At 38.7% G+C, this 20522-nt stretch overlaps 1 protein-coding gene across 5 annotated transcripts in view; it reads right to left on the bottom strand.

The window, feature by feature from the left end:
• acap3b (ArfGAP with coiled-coil, ankyrin repeat and PH domains 3b) overlaps positions 1-20522 on the bottom strand; it is a 96367-nt gene that overhangs the window by 75450 nt on the left and 395 nt on the right. For 4 of the 5 annotated variants that reach the window (XM_089124870.1, XM_089124873.1, XM_089124871.1 and 1 more), the window contains exon 1: positions 19151-19348. The exons of the other annotated variant lie outside the window; for it this stretch is intronic. In XM_089124870.1, the coding sequence (XP_088980996.1) occupies positions 19151-19197 (47 nt within the window). In that variant the 5' untranslated portion in view covers positions 19198-19348. Of the gene's footprint in view, positions 1-19150; positions 19349-20522 lie in introns of those variants that run through there. 5 annotated transcript variants of the gene reach the window in all.

Raw genomic sequence — 20522 nt, 5'->3', positions numbered from 1 at the left:
CATTCATAAGGCTAGGAATGGTAAACATTAGCAATTCTGGTTAAGTTATTTTCAATAGCATGTTATTCAGGAAGATGTGTTTTCTCTGAGCTTAGCCCAAACCTTGATTAACATTATGTGGAGAATAGCCAATTATATGAGGACATTTACATATAGAGGTCTTAAAGGTATAGTAGTAAAACAGCCTGTTCATTAAAGGGTTAATGAAATGACAATGAAAAAGTGTTCTAAGAAATATACCCTTTATATTCATCATGTTGGCTTCATGTGGACTGAACAACTTTTATTCTAAACAAAAGTTTCAATTTAATCAATGGCATTTGGTGCAACCATCGAGAAACAAATACTGTAATATTTTCCATATTTTCCTTACACCTTGAAGACATGCGATCTCATATATATATATATATATATATATATAAATAAAGAAATATATATATATATATATATATATATATATATATATATATATATATATATATATATATATAAAGGTTTTTTTTTTTTTTTACAAATATTATGCGTTATTTATTTATTAATATCATCCAGTTTTGGTCAAAGGTCAAACGATCTCAAATTTTAAAATAAGATCATTTATTATTTTATTTTCATGGTCATTGTAACACATGACTTTAATTTATAAGACACTTTTTTTATGAAATACATATAAAGATGCCAAGCATCATCATCATTGAAGGTGTATTGGGGTCAAATTTATGCATGAATTGCATTTTTAATGCATTTATGAATAAATTAACAGATCCAAGGGGGGAAAAAAGTCTTTGAACCAAAACTAAACTACGAATTTTTGGGGGGTACAAAAAAAATCTTGACTACCAGTAAGTGGACTTCAGGGAACACATAAAATGGTTTTAAGTACTTCAGAAGCTTGACTATGAAATTCTGGCTGCCAATTTTCACTTTAGTAACTCATTCCTTTCCTTAAGAAACACACTCACTTTTTCTCTCGCTCTCTCTCTCTCTCTTCCTGCCAAGGTTAAGATTTAATCAAGCTGTGTCGTCCACTGTTACATACCGGGTCCAGTCCAGTTCCTCTAAGGATACATGAGCTGGTTCTGAACTGAGGCATCAGAGCACGCGAGAATGAACTATATAGAGCGTTTACTTCCTTCCCACCAGCGAGACCATCCATTAAAAGAAGAACAATATTTCAGCTGTTCTAGTTTTCCACCGTTGGTCTGCCAGGACCTGCTCTTAAACCATGTTGTCTAAAACTGACATCCCTGGAAGCAGCTTAACATCCTTATGGTCTTGTCAATTTCCCATAGTAGAGGTTCATACGGTGTTAAACAATTTTTTTTAAATTTTTTTTGTGAGGTCTGGGTAAGTCATCTGTGGCGTATTTAGCCTGATAACAGTAATGTACCATATAAATAAAATCAAAAGACATTAAATTTGCACTGTTAGTGGTTTCAAAGGCTATCATGAACGATCACTCTATAAGATATTTCAGAGCAAATACACTCACCTAAAGGATTATTAGGAACACCTGTTCAATTTCTCATTAATGCAATTATCTAATCAACCAATCACATGGCAGTTGCTTCAGTGCATTTAGGGGTGTGGTCCTGGTCAAGACAATCTCCTGAACTCCAAACTGAATGTCAGAATTGGAAAGAAAGGGGATTTAAGCCATTTTGAGCATGGCATGGTTGTTGGTGTCTGAGTATTTCCCAATCTGCTCAGTTACTGGATTTTCACACACAACCATTTCTAGGGTTTACAAAGAATGGAGTGAAAAGGGAAAAACATCCAGTATGCGGCAGTCCTGTGGGCCAAAACGCCTTGTTGATGCGAGAGGTCAGAGGAGAATGGGCCGACTGATTCAAGCTGATAGAAGAGCAACTTTGACTGAAATAACCACTCGTTACAACCGAGGTATGCAGCAAAGACACAACACACACAACCTTGAGGCGGATGGGCTACAACAGCAGAAGGCCCCACCGGGTACCACTCATCTCCACTACAAATAGGAAAAAGAGGCGACAATTTGCAAGAGCTCACCAAAACTGGACCGTTGAAGACTGGAGAAATGTTGCCTGGTCTGATGAGTCTGGATTTCTGATGGTAGAGTCAGAATTTGGTGTAAACAGAATGAGAACATGGATCCATCATGCCTTGTTCCCACTGTGCAGGCTGGTGGCGGTGGTGTAATGGTGTGGGGGATGTTTTCTTGGCACACTTTAGGCCCCTTAGTGCCAATTGGGCATCGTTTAAACGCCACGGCCTACCTGAGCATTGTTTCTGACCATGTCCATCCCTTTATGGCCACCATGTCCCCATCCTCTGATGGCTACTTCCAGCAGGATAATGCACCATGTCACAAAGCTGGAATCATTTCAAATTGGTTTCTTGAACATGTCAATGAGTTGACTGTACCAAGATGGCCGCCACAGTCACCAGATCTCAACCCAATAGAGCATCTTTGGGATGTGGTGGAACGGGAGCTTCGTGCCCTGGATGTGCATCCCACAAATCTCCATCAACTGCAAGATGCTATCCTATCAATATGGGCCAACATTTCTAAAGAATGCTTTCAGCACCTTGTTGAATCAATGCCACGTAGAATTAAGGCGAAAGGGGGTCAAACACAGTATTAGTGTGGTTTTCCTAATAATCCTTTAGGTGAGTGTACATAAATACTGCGATTGAAAAGAATACTGAGGTTAAGAGAGAACCTATCTCCCAGATTTTTTAAACACAAAAACAGCTTTGGCAGTCAATAGCTGAAGGAAAAACTTTGGATCATTAAAAGAAGTCTAACAGATCACTGAATTTAGCATTGCTGAGAAAACGCCTAAAATACATGTGTGGGCCAGTAACCATAAACAACCTCCATCGCTTGTTGATATTATATTAAATGTGGAGGAGTTGCTATTTTGAAGATGATGAAACAGATCACTATAGGGAAAAACATAACAACCTTGCATCATAGCCGTGGATTTTCCTGGTCCACTTTTCCTATATCAAAACATCTAAACACTCAGGTTGTGAAATGGCATCACCAATCCCGTCATTCTTAGCTCTTCTGCTGCAAAAGCACAACATGTTATATTCATACAAGATTGATATTGATAAGATATTGTTCACGACTATATCTGCTTGAGAATGAAATATTGGCCTGTTCATAACCACCAGACAAACTCTCAATATTGCATCAGACGTGTCTACATCACACCAGTATCACTCTCTTCTCCTCCTACATTTAGGTGATTCGTTTGTGTCCAAAAACAACAACAATCAATAATGTACAAGCTGCATTTTTGAAAGCTGCAGACAGCATGGGTTTCATTCAAACAGCATCACATGTTGTCATGTGCAACGGTTTCGAAATGCTAAATAACTGCAGTGGGAACCATGCGACAAGCAAAACCAGTTGTTTTGGTTTATACAGCCGCTTTCCACATGACTTCCTTTTCTGCATAATACAGGATGATGTCATAGTAAATAATGAAGTTTTGCTTAAACCTGACACCATTTTTACCAAGTCATTTTCAGTATTATTTATATAATAGTATCGTATTTAATATTTATAATAAGGTTTTATTTATTATTTTTATTTTAGTTGTGTTTTTGTTTCTTTGAAATATTTCTATTTATTTTTAATTTATTTTTATTATTTTATTTAAATTAACAAAAACAATTTTTAAATAGTTTCAGCTAACAATAACAACGACCCAGCTGAACGCGCTTTATTTCATCTAAATATTTCTTAGTTTTAATTTTATTTTATTTTTAGTAATTAATAATGATTATTTCAATTAACAAAAACTAATTTTAAAAGGTATTTAAAAGTTCATTTATTAGTGTATTGGTGTAACAAAATAGATTAACATGCAATAATTTACAGTATATTTTGAACATTAAAGCATCTCATCTATTCCCAGTCTGTCTGAATGCTCTGAACTTTTCAGAAGGAGAGACCCTGTAGAAATCAGAGTGCTCTGATTGGCCAGCTGACCCAGTGCGTTGTGATTGGCCAAGCGCCTCAAGTGCGTGTCCAAAATGCAACACCCTTTCTCATAATTGCAAGTTTCAGCTTCCAAGTCTTTAAGAAAGAGTAAACACGGTTAACCCTTTCCGCACCGATGGCACTTCCCCGCCATTGACAGAATTTTCCAGCAATCCATGTTTTCACTGTTATACGGTAGGGGGCGCTATTATGCATCTTCTCAAAGAATCTCTGAATCAAAACACAGGAGAAGAAGCAGCATGTTAAATAACGTGATCAAACACTATATGAATCAAAACTGCCTAACATTACCGAATAAAATGTCAACCCAGGAAGAGGTATGAAGGGCCGTACACACCGCACGTTATTCGCGGGCGTTTTTCAACGTGTTTTTTTATGTTCACACCCAAGCGATTTTCGCTGACGATGAGCCGAGTGAACATGCAAATTCATTCCCTGACATTAGATGGCGCCCATTTGCTCTGCAATACCACTCCATAACAGTTCACTTTTATGAACATTATTGTAGTCGTTGTCGTGTTTGTCATATAGTTCTTAATGTTCGAATACCAACGAGACCAGCAGCTCTACATTCATCGTGCCTTGCATCTTCCTCGTCTTATTTCTACCTGGCAGTGAAGACGCTACTTGGCGTATATCTTCTTCTTCGTTACGTATGTGTGCTCTGCAAGACCGTTTTGTGTTTGAGCGCCCCCAAGCTGTGTTTTACTGTAACTTCAGAATCTCTAAACACATGAGCAAAAGCACCAATCTCATTGGTCGGATAGTTTTTGATGTGGTCCGTCAAACTAAAAAAACAAACAGAGGCGTTTTTGAAAAATGGTGCTTTTAAGGGCCGTACACACCGGGACGAATATCGGCGCACATTATTCACCAGCGTTTTTTGACGCATTTTTTGTGTTCACATCCAAGCGATTTTCGCTGACGATGAGTCGAGTGAACATGCAAATTCATTCCCTGACATTAGATGGCATCCATTTGCTCTGCAATCTGCCCCCAAGTTGTGTTTTACTTTAACTCCAGAAGCTCCAAACATGTGAGCAAAAGCGCCAATCTCATTGGTCGGATAGTTTTTGATGCAGTGCGTCAAACTAACAAAACGAACCCAAGGCGTTTTTTTTATCACGCTTTTACACGTGACGTTTTCCGTGTCGGTGTACACACTCACATTGGCGCCCTTTGTGTAGTCACGAGGCGTTAAACGTCGGCGAATATCGTGCATGAAATTCATCCCGGTGGGAACCGGCCTTTTCCGCGTGGCGTTTTTCGCGTCGTTTCTGCACACTCACAAAAACATTTAAGCAGAAGGGTGCGAAAAGAAATTATTCATCAGTATCCCTCACAGTGATCTGGAGACGCTCACACAGAGCCCCAGATGCAGCGCTTGATCTGGGAAGTAATCAAAGGTTGTATACACAAACATGTTTTCATAAAGTGCTCAAGAGGGAAACACAATCCAGTGACCCAGAAATGAATCTGTCACAAGCCTATAAATAAAACAGATCCGAAGCAACAATCAAAAAAGATACAACTGGCAAGAGCTGCAAAAAGAAGAGGAAAACGCAGACACAGATGGCTGTTTATCGTCACCAGAACCACTTAAAAATGATATAAAGCAGGAATTCAAATTCCTCCTGTCCACAAACAGGACACTCAAAAACTAGTACTTCCAGGATTCTCGTGGGGCAGATAAGCGAGTTATGTGGACTTTTGTCATTGGTTTGTGGGAAATAATCGGCTCATAAACTCATAAATAGAGTTTCTTGGTGACCTGCAATTTTAAACCATTGAATACTTTCCAGTTGTAGGACTTTATAGTTCAATTAGAACATTTAAGCAGCTTTAATAAACGTACCTAAAAAAACATTACTGATGTGCATCTTGATGCAAAACTGACAGAGCAATCAGAGCAAGTTGCATTCAATTTAAAAAGCTCAAACATGCATTTTAGGCTTAAAGCTTGTCTGTGAAATTGGAGACTAAAGTCACAAACCACTTAGCTGAAGTCAAAACTAAGAGCTTTAATGCAGCAATAACAGCACATGGTCATGCATCGTCCAGGAATATAAGTCGATGTGCATTCCCAACTTATGCCGGGTTCAGACTGTTATGATCAGAGTCAGATTATGCCATCATGACTGCTAAATGCTTGTCATGTCATGGACAAGAAACTTGTCAAGACCACATGTTGCTTCCCGACCAATCACCACTTGCTGTCTTTAACGACATGCACGATGTCATCAAGAAGGTTTTCTGAATGGGTTTTTGCTAAGGTATGTGGTGAACAAAGCCTCTAAATATGTTCACGCTTTGATCTATGATATTAAACACACCAGTTATAACCTGCTTGTGGTTTTTTAAACTTGATGTAGGCTTCAAAATGTATAAATTTTGATTAACTTGTAAAGACTATCTTGATAGACAAAACGTGTAAGCGTCACAACTCTTTGTTGGGCTCATTGGATGAGCTACAATGAGCCCTTTATAGTAGACATATGGGTATGCAACCAAGATTAACAAGGTTCTTTCAACAGACATCACTGTCATTAGTCACTAGATTCATATGATGGGAACATGCCTTTGGCATTGTGTAGGACCGGATAAGGAGTCTCCTGCCGAGACAATGTACACCTTCATAGTGTCAATAGATTGCGAAGATACAGGAGATAATAGAACTCACTGTCTTCATTATCTGACCAGTCTGGTTTCTGTTATATCTTTGGTTGTGTTCTTTTAACAGAAGATATTTGGAAGAATGTTTCAACCGCCTATAATGAAAGTCAATGGGGTCCAAAACAACATCGCAACACATTTTTTGAGACATTTGGCAAAATTCCTTCTGTGTTCCATAAAATTGAGTGACATGAATGTGAGTGAATTATGACCCAATTTATTTTATGTGAACTCAGGACTAGCTGACTCACTGAGCTTGCACTGAAGTCAGTAACAGATCAACAGACAGGTATATATGTCGCTCTAAAGACTAAAGAGATAACAATCCAAACATGGTGCAATGAAAAATGCATTTATCTGTCTGCATGTTTCCCTAATCTCCAAAGTGTGTTCTGCGAGACGAAGCATGTAGACAATTCAAGAAATGGGTAATCCATTGGAATGAAGTACAAATTGGGCAACATGTTTATTCTGAATGAGGCAGGTGTGGACTACGCCAATGGACATTGGCCTTATCGGAGATCAATGACCACTAGAGCCTACACTCTTAGAAGAAACGGTTCTATTTAGAACCTTCCGCTTCATATATGGAACTCCAAAATGGTTCTATATAGAACCATTTTTCTTGGTAAAAGGTTCTATTGGCCAAGTATGGAACCCCAGGGTTCTATATAGAACCCAGAGGAACCCTTTTTTTAAGAATGTATAGAACCTTTTAGGGGTTCCAAATACGTAGCGCTGATAGAACCTTTTAAGGTTCTATATAGAACCTTTTCTTCTAAGAGTGTAGTTCACACTACATGATTTTAAAACGTCGGGCTGAACTGTGCGGTTCACACTACATGACTTGCTCTCTGTGAAATCAGGAGTGTTCAAGTTGTCGAGCTGTTCACACCACACGACACGACGTGATTGATCCGCAACAGGAGGTAACGCACTACACGAGTTGACAAAAACTCTGCCACCCAACGATTCCATCTTGTCCACAAACCACGTTTTGTCGCGAAAAAATCATGCGATAAAACGAACCGGAAATGACGTGAAACAGCACACGCGCCAATACCCAGCTAAGAAGACGAAGAACACAACACGATAAACTAGTGCTGCAAACTGTTGATTTGCTCCGAGAAAAAAAATGCAAAAAAAAAAGAAAAAATAAGATTTACCCGGTGACCTCAACCCAAGTCTTGCTCTGATTGGCTGTAGCTCATGACATCACTGAGGTTGAGTCGTGTGACAGCCTAGCATGCTAGATATTTTTCTGGGCTCGGCAACGTGTCTGCGAGCGTCTTTGATGCGTTGCTGGCTCTTTCATACTAACAGATTGCCGAGCGTTCATCCGCTAATCCCCCGCGATTTGCACGTGATAACACCCCGACCTGTCTGCAAGCTCAACGAATTCGCAAATCGGGCTTAAAGGGGTCATGAACTGGCTTTTTAATTTTTTTATATTGTTGTCTGAGGTCAACTCATGACGTTCGCTTGGTTTTTGCATTCAAAAACATAAAAATGAATAAGTAATTGCCTATTTTCTACCCAAGTTTTGAGCCTAGCTGAAAAACGCTGGATTTTTATGGGCGCCTCGCGCTGAAGATTTGGAAGTAAACGCCCACTGCTCTGAGTGGATAACAGTTTTGCATATTATAATGAGTTTCACTCTTGACTCGGTTTGTCATCATGAGGTAGGAATCTATGTTATTTAGCTATGCGTGTAATGCGCGAATCGGTGGGCGGGGCTAAACCGGCCGTGTTGAAGTAGGCGTTGATCTTCTTCAGCGGGGGTGGGGTTTTATCCTCTTTGACGTCATAGTTCCCCACTTCGAAAAACGAGTCGTTTGCTGGGACTGGTGTTCATAAAAGCTTTTATTGGACTAACAAGGACGTTTTTTAGTTCTGAAACTTACAGGATATTCTTATTATATGATGACCTCTTAGACGTCAAAAGGTCAAGGAAAATTTGATTTCTCAGTTCATCACCCCTTTAAATCGGGCTTAAATTCATGTAGTGTGAGCTAGGCTTAAACTGTATTTGGAGACATGCATAGATGATGAAAATGTGTTCTGAAAAACACATCATGAGTTCTAGATCATTACACCAATCAGAATTACAAAGCCGGACAAAATTACATAAACACTAAATGCTAACTACCACTAAACATTTCCGACAGCAGACGACGCAGAGCGACACACTGCTTTGAGGTTCGTCAGTGGCACTCTCATGATCTTGACATGAAAGAGGACGTCCTGGGATTCCCAGCATGTGCTTGAAGCAGAGGGGAACAGTTTTCCCAAGAAAAACAGATCTTTGAGTTGTAACTTTATAACAAGTCTTTCTTCAAGGGTGATGGTGGAAAACTGAACGTTGGCTTGTCAAATAAATCTAAAAATGTAATGACTTTGTGAAACAAAAATATGGAGGGCCAAAACGAGTCAATGACAGGATCTTCATGTGTTTGTCCTGTTCTTTAATTCAGAAACTCAATAAAATACAATTGGAAGAGAAAATTACTCCTCTGATGAGCATGCATGGTATTACTTTCTGAATTAAACTTCATTCTGATATTTTTGTCAGGATGGTATAACTGATCACACAACGGACAAAAGCTTTATTAAATGAATTAAATTCTTGAAAAGACAACCTACTTAAGCGTAGTTTGACACGATCTTCAATTATTATTTTTTTTTTACGGGGGAAAAATGATTTTAAAGAAACTAATTTAATATCATGTACAAAAAAGTCTGGTATATGACCAACATGCAGAAGAAAAACAAAGCTGCAAAGTGCGGTCAAATAATTCAGCAAAGGCCAAGATTATAGATCAGATGATGACATTTTTATAACAAGGTACAAGTTAGTTCAGGTTGTAAAATGTCATGTGGTGCAACTCCCCAAAAAGGCAGTATTATTTGTGAAATTTGGAATTTGAACCATATATATGGTTCTGGTTCTCGATTCTGATTGGCTGAGAGCCTTTTCCCGCCATGCGATATTCTAGCAAACAACCATAATTTTACAAATACTAGCCTACTGTTGTTGTGGTCACAGAAGGTAGTTTTCGGTGAGAATGTTGTTGAAAAGTATATATGCAAGTAATTGCCACAGGCGCTCTGATGTGTCACGGACCCCATTGTAAACAATGCTGGGTTGTTCGAACCCAAATTTGGGTAAAATATGGAAAAACCCAACTTCAACTTTCACTTCCAACTGTAATTTTTTTTTATTGCATTTTTCAACCCAACATTTGGGTTTGCCCATATTTGACCCAAATTTGGGTTGAAACAACCCAGCATTTTTTTAGAGTGTATGTACGAACGAGTTGCATTATGAACTCAGAAGAACAAATGCAACAGAATTCCCCACAGTGTTTGTTTGTTTGCTTTCTATTACTATAAAATCTACAAATATTATTTCCTGTTAATGCTCTGTAAAGCTCTTTTCTATGCGGAGAGATGAGATTCAAGGTTTAATCCTGGTCAAACAATTGAACTGTTGCAAACATACCTACTCTGAAAACCTGTTTTCATAGGATAAATCCATTGGGATTAAAGGGTTTCCAACAAGATATGGAGCATTAAGGCCCAGAATGCAATCATAATTCAATTCACTGAGTACTTTTTTCAAACATTAGGGAATAAGATTTATGTTGGGTAATAGCGACCCATTTTGTCCTGACCTTTCTAATGAAATAATGTTATGGGATTTAATAAATCAAATCAAGAGATCGATGTGTGCAAATCACAAAGGTCGCTGCTGGGATATGTGGAGTGAATTTTTCATTTCTCTCCAGTGAATTATGACTGTTCATCAGTGTGTGATGTGGAATAGGTAAAGGCCACTCCTGTGAAATATGCAGAAAAAGGGAGACATCCAAAAAGCCTGTTGCCATGGCGGCCAGTCACTGCCGATGACATCAGCTCATATTGACTTGTACATAATGAAGCAGAGACATGTCATGCAGGAGACAATGGATTACATCCAGTCATAAAACAAGGAGGTTATATAATTATAGTGTAATTAAGATAATCATCTATCCATAGAAATAATCGACTTGCTAATTGCAATAATAGAATGTGATCAATCAATAACAATAGAGTATTATATGTATATGTATATATATATATATATATATATATATATATATATATATATATGAAGAGTTCAGATGCAAAAGCCTCTAAATGCCGTTTGAAATTTTCTTCTTTAATGATGATTTTTAACAAACTTGTATATTTAAGTTCAGTAATTTCACTTAAATAACAATTAATAGGTAATTATCATTGCCATTTAAGTGAAATTACTGAACTTAAATATACAAGTTTGATAAAAATCATCATTAAAGAAGAAAATTTCAAATGGCATTTAGAGGCTTTTGCATCTGAACTCTTCATATATATATATTAATTACCTGCATGCATCAATGCGAGTCAAACAAAAGAGAAAATACCTTTATAACTTTTTTAGCTTAAATAAAAATACATTTATACATCGAATCCAAAATAAAAGTACATAATATATGTGGGTGCACCGTGTATAATTATTTTATACAGTATATATAAATACACACACATGCTTGTATATATTTAAGAAATATTTTCATGTATATACTGAATAAAGATTAATATATAATTTATATTATAAATAATATTTTTTTCTTAAATATACATGCATGTGTGTATTTATATATACAAAATAATTATACACAGTGCACCCACATATATTATGTAAACACAAGCTTATTTTGGATGTGATTAATCGCGATGAATCATTTGACAGCCCTAATATTTACATACATTTAATTCATACACTGAAGACTAAGCAATATTTCATTTTTTACATATGATCACTACATCTGTGTACTAATTTTAACTGCATGTTAAATAAACCTATTGTACCTAAAAAACTTAGTTTGTTTAATTTATATTTTTGTTATTGTATTTGTCCCAATGTTTGTTTTTAATAACAGAAATGAGATCAAATAACTATCGTGATATATATCTTCATCATGAAATAACATTTCCCATTTGGTGAAATAAGAATTGGGACACATCACCCACCCCTACATGCATATATACACATTACATTAATAAATGTAACTATTTTATTGAGATTTACTGCATATTGTTTCTGCAAATTTAGAAACATTTTGCTGTGCCTTCATGGTATCTCTTGGCTTTCCCTCTGCACTTTATACTATACATCTATACATTACAAACAATGAAAGTGTTGCCGTGATTTAAAGACACCAATCATTATTTGTATACTGTAATACATGCACTACAGACAGAAGTGTGATAAAGGATTGTTTTCAGCATTATGGCAAATGTTGTCTGCTTGTCATCTTAAACCGTACATCCTTCTCATGCATTCCAGTCAGCCGATTAAGGAAGCCCATCCATTAGAAACACATGCTGAGTTCTAGGGTCACGACCCCATATCTGTATGTTTCCTTCACTGTAGGATCCAGGAGGAAAGTGGCAAGGTGCGTTCCATTCGACCGTAAGTGGACTGCGAAGTGGACTTCACAGGGTATTTCGCCATCTTAAGTGAGATTCCAATTCGAAGGGAACGAACATGTTCAGTTCGAAGGGCACTGCAAATGGCATAGGGAATAAGGGAACATCGATACATCATTTCACAGGAAGTCAGTGAAGTCCACTTCAACTGATATACCGTGTTCAGGGAGTAGGGAGCAGTGAACACTTGTGTAGGTACCCTGTCGAATGGAACGCACCAGTAGTTTCCTGTAACTATGGTGACCAAACAGAAAATACACTGTTGTGCCACTATTGAGAGACTGTATAAAAAGCCATCACTTGTTCTGCATGTTTTGACACAGCGCTGAATGAATGAACTGTCGCGGTGAATTCAGTTTGTCAGAACGGTTTACTCAAGTCACACTCTTTGACTTGTTTAGTTGTTTGACGGCTATGTCTTAATCCACAGAGGAAGTAATGAGGCTTAATATAAACGGACGACACACATCAGAGTGAAACCTTGACTATAGGCTAATTCTGTGAAAGGGAGTCGTCACATGCCGGTTCTACGGCATTGTCAAAGCAGAGGCCGCTGGCGGTCATGGGTTAAGAATGAATGAAGGGTATTGTGACAGGTGTGCGATTGATTTAACCTTTGTGTTTGTGAAAAGTCTGCCAAACAAAACAGTTTGCCACATTCTGTCATGCTAACATTCACTGACAATGCTTTCTTAAAAACACATACACAAAAGCAGACTTCACAACAGAGGGCCAGTCACTTTTAAACGGTCAAATTTGTATCGCAACTCAAGTTGTACTGTTATAGCTATTCCAGCTATTTTCGAAAGAAATAAAGAATTGGAACGACATGAGAATGAGTAAACAATTTTCAGAATTGAAATTTTTAGGCAAACTATCATCATATAGGAAGAAATTTAAAGTCAGCAAAATTAATGCAAAATTTCCCAGGTGAAAAAGGTGTATCGTCTATTGTCAGTAACGTAGCGATATATGAAGCACATCACCTCAGAAGTCAGTTTCAAATCCAAGTGAAATATGCATTGGAAAATTTACGCAAAAGCGGATTCCTTTTGAAATGACTGGATTTTGCCCGATAGATACACAGAAAGCTGTTCCTCATCGCTAAATTGTACACCAGCGTGAACTATTTTTGTGGTTGTTTGTTTTACCTCAAAGACAACACAAAGATGGTTTAAAAGATGGCTCAAAGATGCCTCAGAGATTCCTCAGAGATTCCTCAGAGATGGCTCAATGATGGCATCATGGCTCAATGATGGCTCAGATGCCTCAAAGATGCCTCAGAGATGCCTCAGAAATGGCTCAATGCCTCAAAGATGTCTCAGAGATGGCATCATGGCTCAAAGATGGCTCAAAGATGGCTCAGATGCCTCAGAGATGCCTCAGAAATGGCTTAATGCCTCAAAAATACCTCAGAGATGGCTCAGAGATGCCTCAGAAATGGCTCAATGCCTCAAAGATACCTCAGAGAGGTCTCAAAGATGTCTCAAAGATGTCTCAGAGATGGCAACATGGCTCAATGATGGCTCAAAGATGGCTCAATGATGGCTCAGATGCCTCAGAGATGTCTCAGAGATGCCTCAGAAATGGCTCAATGCCTCAAAGATACCTGAGATGTCTCAGAGATGTCTCAGAGATGTCTCAGAGATGGCATCATGGCTCAATGATGGCTCAGATGCCTCAGAGATGGCTCAGAGATGCCTCAGAAATGGCTCAATGCCTCAAAGATGTCTCAGAGATGTCTCAGAGATGGCTCAGAGATGGCTCAGAGATGGCATCGTGGCTCAATGATGGCTCAGATGCCTCAAAGATGCTTCAGAGATGGCTCAGAGATGCCTCAGAAATGGCTCAATGCCTCAAAGATGTCTCAGAGATGTCTCAGAGATGGCATCATGGCTCAATGATGACTCAGATGCCTCAAAGATGGCTCAGAGATGCCTCAGAAATGGCTCGATGAGACCTCAGAGATGTTTTTGCCACAGGTAAAAAATAAAATCATAAGAACAATGGCAACGTGTCAATTATGTACGGAAATGCATTTATACTACACGCCTACACAACCCACTCCATCAACGGTCTAGACGAAAGTTTTTCATCTAATTCAGGACATACTATAAAAGTACAGGAATTCGGGTGCAACGCTGTCCCACCTATGCCTGTAGCCTGTTTCACTCAACTGTGACTTCTTCAGCGCAGTATGTCCCGCAGCCACACCTGATCTCTCTTAATACTCTTGGCTGCAGGTTGAAGCATGTAGAAACCAGCAAGTCTACGGCAGCTCCACCTTTCCTATAGCTGACAGCATGCTTGGATGACTGGGAAGATCAGTCTGGTTCCTGCCTCCTACTCTCCATGTCCCAGTTTCACCGTGTTACACAACAGCAGCCGGCTGTCCGTCAGCATGTCCACATATACACTGCCCGCCAATTTTGTTCTGTTCACATTTTGGCAGGAATGACTCAGTGGACGAACATGTTTAGTGTGAAAGTGTCCTCAAGGAGTTGATGGTTTCTGTAGATGCTGCAGTTACTTTCTGACTGGAGATTAGGAATGGAGTAGTACTGGAGTTGCGTAGCTGTCAATGGAGCGACAGAAAGCTCTCAGACTTCATCAAAGATCTTCATTTGCGTTCTGAAGATGAACAAAAGTCTTACGAATTTTGGAACGACATGAGGGTGTTGAATGATGGCTGATTTTTTTTTTTTGGGTGAACTCTCCCTTTAATTAAGACCCAGATCTTTGAGCCATCTTTGAGGCATCTTCGACGCATCTTTGAGGCATCTTTGAGCCATCATTGAGGGATCTTTGAGTCATCTTTGAGCCATCATTGAGGGATCTTTGAGTCATCTTTGAGCTATCATTGAGCCATGATGCCATCTTTGAGCCATCTCTATAGGCATCATTAAGCCATGATGCCATCATTGAGCCATCTCTGAGTCATCTTTGAGCCATCATTGAGCCATGATGCCATCATTGAGCCATCTCTGAGACATCTTTGAGCCATCATTGAGCCATGATGCCATCATTGAGCCATCTCTGAGACATCTTTGAGCCATCATTGAGCCATGATGCCATCATTGAGCCATCTCTGAGACATCTTTGAGCCATCATTAAGCCATGATGCCATCATTGAGCCATCTCTGAGGCATTTTTGAGGCATCATTGAGCGATCTTTGAGCCATCATTGAGCCATCTTTGAGACATCTCTGAGCCATCATTGAGCCATCTTTGAGCCATCATTGAGCCATATTTGAGCCATCTCTGAGGTCTCTTTGAGGCATAGAGCCATTTCTGAGGCATCTCTGAGCCATCTTTGAGGCCTCTTTGAGCCATCTGAGCCATGATGCCATCATTGAGCCATCTCTGAGGTATCTGAGCCATCATTAAGCCATCTTTGAGCCATCTCTGAGCCATCTCTGAGGTATCTTTGAGGCCTCTTTGAGCCATCTCTGAGACATCTCTGAGCCATCTTTGAGGCCTCTTTGAGCCATCTGAGCCATGATGCCATCATTGAGCCATCTCTGAGGTATCTGAGCCATCATTAAGCCATCTTTGAGCCATCTCTGAGACATCTCTGAGGTATCTTTGAGGCATTGAGCCATTTCTGAGGCATCTCTGAGGAATCTCTGAGCCATCTTTGTGTTGTCTTTGAGGCATCTTTGAGACATCTCTGAGGTATCTCTGAGGTATCTTTGAGGCATCTCTGAGGCCCCGTCCACACTACTGCGTTTTCGTTTAAAAACGGAGAATTAAAACGAAAACGATCTCCGTCCACACTAGCGTTTTACCTGCGTATTAGAATTTATCTCCGTCCACACTAAAACGACTGAAAACGTGGATCACGTGACCATTCACCAACACTGGGCATGCGCGCGCCGGTGTAAACAATGGTTGGCGAATCAGGGAAAGATACGTCATGACTGATAACACCCAATCATAGAGCCGAGCGTTAGCCTCTGCGTCATCGTTTGTAAACTCCTCCGTTTTGTCTCGTCCACACTAAAACGCCCTCCGGAGATTCAAAACGCAAAACGCAGCTGCAGCGTTTCTAAACTTCTCCGTTTTAGGTCTTCGTTTTTCCCGTTTTAGTGTGGACGGGAGGTGCAAACGTAGCAAAAGGTCTCCGTTTTTAAACGAAAACGCAGTAGTGTGGACGGGGCCTGAGGCATCTATGAACCATCTTTTTGGCAAATTGAGCATGTTGAATTGGTCGGTCAGTCAGTGATACAAATCCCTCTGATTAGCTTTTCAGCTAGTATCCAATACACGAGAAGAGAAGTAAAAGTTGATGAAAGCAAGCAAACAGGGAAGTCAAGTTGTATTCACATAAAAATTAATCATCTTCATTTTTGGGTGAACTAACCCTTAACATTTAAGGGCCAAATACCACAAATACGCTTTGAAAGTAGACAAGTGGTCAAATGCAAAAACTGCAAGTATTCGGACAGGTCAATACTTTGGAAAATGTGTTAATCATGTGACCTTGTACTCAAAATGGCAGCCAAAATGATGGTGATCGACTCTTATGGAGAACATTGCAACTTTCGTAGGCCTCTAAAAGTACTAATAATTTCTTTAAAAAATGTAAGTGTAAAAAAATTCACTGGATTTTATCCTTCAATAGACTATTTAAAAATGGGTGACAAAACAAACAAGCGTGTCTGAATGTGCTAAATGTAAAGAACACTACAAGATAAATCCATCCATTCATTCTCCAAATCGCTTGTCTTATAGGATCATGGGGATAAACCATCACATTTTTTCCAGAAATCTGCATTCTGGCTCTTCATATATGGCCCCTAGAGAGTGTTAGTGAGTCAAGCAGGGAATACTGGATGTCTGCCCAGAACGAGACCTCCATGACCCTGATGCCTGCCTTTCAAAAGTCCTTGATGCCTCAGAGACACACAGACGGCCAAGCTCGGAGCATCACACACAGTGTGCTGGATAAATGTCTATGTGCATGATGGATGTTGATCCAGGAACATGTTGTACTTAGTGAAATCACATTCACCGCATAGTATTTAACATCACTGCTGTAGAATGACGTTCATGGTGCCTGATAAAGAAGATAAAAGATTAACTGAACTGAACAGACGGAGAACAAGTTCAGTATCTTCCGTGTCCTTCATCTATGATGGCAAATCACAGACCCCATGACTGTCAAAATATGTGATTCACCTCATTAGAATTCATCTGAAGTGAATCTGCCCATGATGAAAGCTGCACGTGTGCTGACTAAACTACTGAAACCAAGACTTTCGCTGTGCTGAGAACAAGGACAGCACTAAAAATTGTATTGGTTTCTAATTGACAATGATACGTTAGACTGCAGGCTAGAAAATGAAAGGAATCGTTTATCAAAAAGCAAAAGCTCAGTATTAAACCCATAAGATTTTTTTTAAATGTTCTGGTAACGTATAATAAAAGGAGTCCAAACAATTTTATTCCTCAGCCTTTTGGAATAATATATGCATGAAATTCTATATTCATTAATGCAATTGCAATTAGACAATTGAGTCAATGAACTGAAATAAAATAAAACATCAGTCGGATTTATGAATCAACCAGATCAGTGCTTTGATGAGTCAACAGCACTCTCATAAATGCTCCAGAAAAGATTTGAATAAGAAATTATTACATTTCAGTCACACTAAGCCGCATACTCTGTGGACTTTTGAACCAATGCAACATGTGATTTTAAGCTCCAGTAATTTAATAGAAAATTCTATTAAAATTCCTGAGAAAATTCTTCTTCAGATTTTCTCAGGTTTGAAACATTTGTTTGCAGGTCCCCTTACGGTTTTTAAAATGCATATTTTGGCATTTTTTATGCATTTGTGTTTTTATATAATGCTCATGATAATATTTATATGTAGAGATGTCATGCATTTTTATATTATATTGTGTTGTAATTCACTTTTTTACCAACTTAGAAAATAATGACTAACAATTTTTATTTTAGGGTGAACTATCCCTTTAAGTCAGTGGTTCTCAACCTTTTTGACTCCAAAACATTTGCTAACAATATTTAGCTAGTGTGTATTTATTGCAGTTGAATCAATGGCCCTGAAAACAAAGCAAGATTATGTTTTTATAAAGTCTGTTGATGACTATTGTAATGAATTGTGACGATGACTACTAAATGACTGTCTCTGGTAAGACTAAATAGCATATTAACGTCATAATGCATTATACATGCAAGCCTAATTACTGTGATAATTAATGGTACTGTAACAGATGAGTGTATATTCAAGAAAGCTGTGCAGTTGTGCATGTAAATGGCCAGTGTTTCTGCATTAGTAATCCTGATACTTGGCGTGTAGCACAGCAACGCCCCCCTTTTTCATGAATTCATCTGAACATCATCGCTGCATTGGGTTTCATGTGATACTCTCGCATTAGACTGCACTGATTCATCTCATTTATTTCAGTGAACGATTCAGCATAGCATCCACCGACCAACATCTGTAACACAACTATGCAAGAAACAAGCGAAACTGCTATTGCAGCTAGAGATCCGTGTCCTTAAAAAGCCCTCATTCATTCAACTGGTCCCTCAAGAACACGGCGAATGTCCTCATAACCCATTTAGATGACGAGGACGCGCGAGACAGCCTTTTTGGGCGCCTATGATGCCCAATGTGGCACGCGCCTGTGATGTCCTAAAACAAACCTATGTTTTGAGCCATGTTTAAAATCACATTGTTATAAACGAAGCATAAAAGCCAGACCTGTTTTTAAGACTCGTCGTTTTTTTTAACATAAAAACCCTCAAACAAAAATCTTTTGTATTTTACAATTAACCCCCAATTGACCACAGAGAAACACATTAGAGGAGAACCGCCAACGATGTTAAAGTAATAACTGTGTGTGTGTTGTTCAAAGAGAATATTCATGACCATTCACATGCAAACAGGCGTCAGCTGTGGACCATGAGTGTGTGTGTGTGTGTGTGTGTGTTCTTACCTGAAACGGGGAGAATCTTTAATACAATCCTCAAAATCCACTGTCATTTTTGCAGTTATTCCTTCTTTCAGTTAAAAATGTAACACAGCATTGCCGGTGGTTGTAAGACGCCTGAATGTAAAACGCAAGTGTATCCCTTTCCCCGGTAAAACAGTGACACTGTGACACACTGCTACAGATCTATGTGGATCAGTTTCAGCGCTGTGAGAGCTAAGGGACCGTCGTCAAATATGCGGCACAACATGATAAGGGAGCGTCCTTCAAATATCACACATTTTTACTCTGTGTGTGTGTGTAATATTTGCTTTAAAAGAGTAGATACTTTACTCACCTCTATGTCATCCAAGATATCCATGTCATTCTTTCTTCAGTCGAAAAGAAATTAAGGTTTTTGATGAAAACATTCCAGGATTTTTCTCCATATAATGGACTTCAATGGGGTCCAAACGGTTCAGGGTCCACAAGACAGTTTCAGTGCAAAGGGCTTTAAAAGATTCCAGACGATGAATAAGGGTCTTATCAAGCGAAACGATCACTCATTTAATAAATAAATAACAAAGTTTAAGTTTTATAAGCTCAAATGGTCGCCTTGCGTTCATGATTCTCCTATTCGAACTCGTTCATCAAAATGAACAAATCTTTTCCGGAGTCAACTCGTTCATTTCGTTCGTTGAATCAACCAAATGACATGAAAAAAGATTCGTTCATTTTGATGAACGAATTCGAACAGGAGAGTCACGAACACGCATCACAGAACTGAGCAAGGAGAGCATTTGTGCTTATAAAACTTAAACTTTGTTTTTATTTTAAATGAGTGATCGTTTCGCTTGATAAGACCCTTATTCATCGTTTGGTGTCGTTTAAAGCCCTTTGAAGCTGCACTGAAACTGTCTTTTGGATCTTGAACCGTTTGGACCCCATTGAAGTCCATTATATGGAGAAAAATACTAGAAAGTTTTTATCAAAAACCTTAATTTGTTTTCGACTGAAGAAAGAAAGACATGGACATCTTGGATGATATGGGGGTGAGTAAATTATCAGCAAAAGTTATTTTTAAAAGTGAACTACTCCTTTAACTGTGGCTTCCCATTCAGAATTCCCATTACTCCATTTTATAGTCTTGATGGAGTGAATGAAAACGAGTGAGTTCAGACACTAAGTGTGCCGGTTTTGTTTGTGCTTGCTGTTTTATAATCATTTGAAAACTGTCAGCTCCAGATTTATCTTGAACTGTGTCATGGAAACTATATGTATAAACCTTAATTAAACCTATTAAAGCACAACCCTTAAAGTGCATTATGGGTATTCTCCAGCCGTTGAGCATATGTCATTATTGGGGTGCATTATGGGATTGAATGGGTGTGCTTGATAA

Source organism: Pimephales promelas, chromosome 21, assembly GCF_988280905.1.
Source record: "Pimephales promelas chromosome 21, fPimPro1.hap1.1, whole genome shotgun sequence".
NCBI classification, from domain to species: Eukaryota; Metazoa; Chordata; class Actinopteri; order Cypriniformes; family Leuciscidae; genus Pimephales; species Pimephales promelas.
The sequence above is the reverse complement of the archived record's forward strand: the minus strand, read 5'-3'. Positions and strand labels throughout refer to the sequence as shown.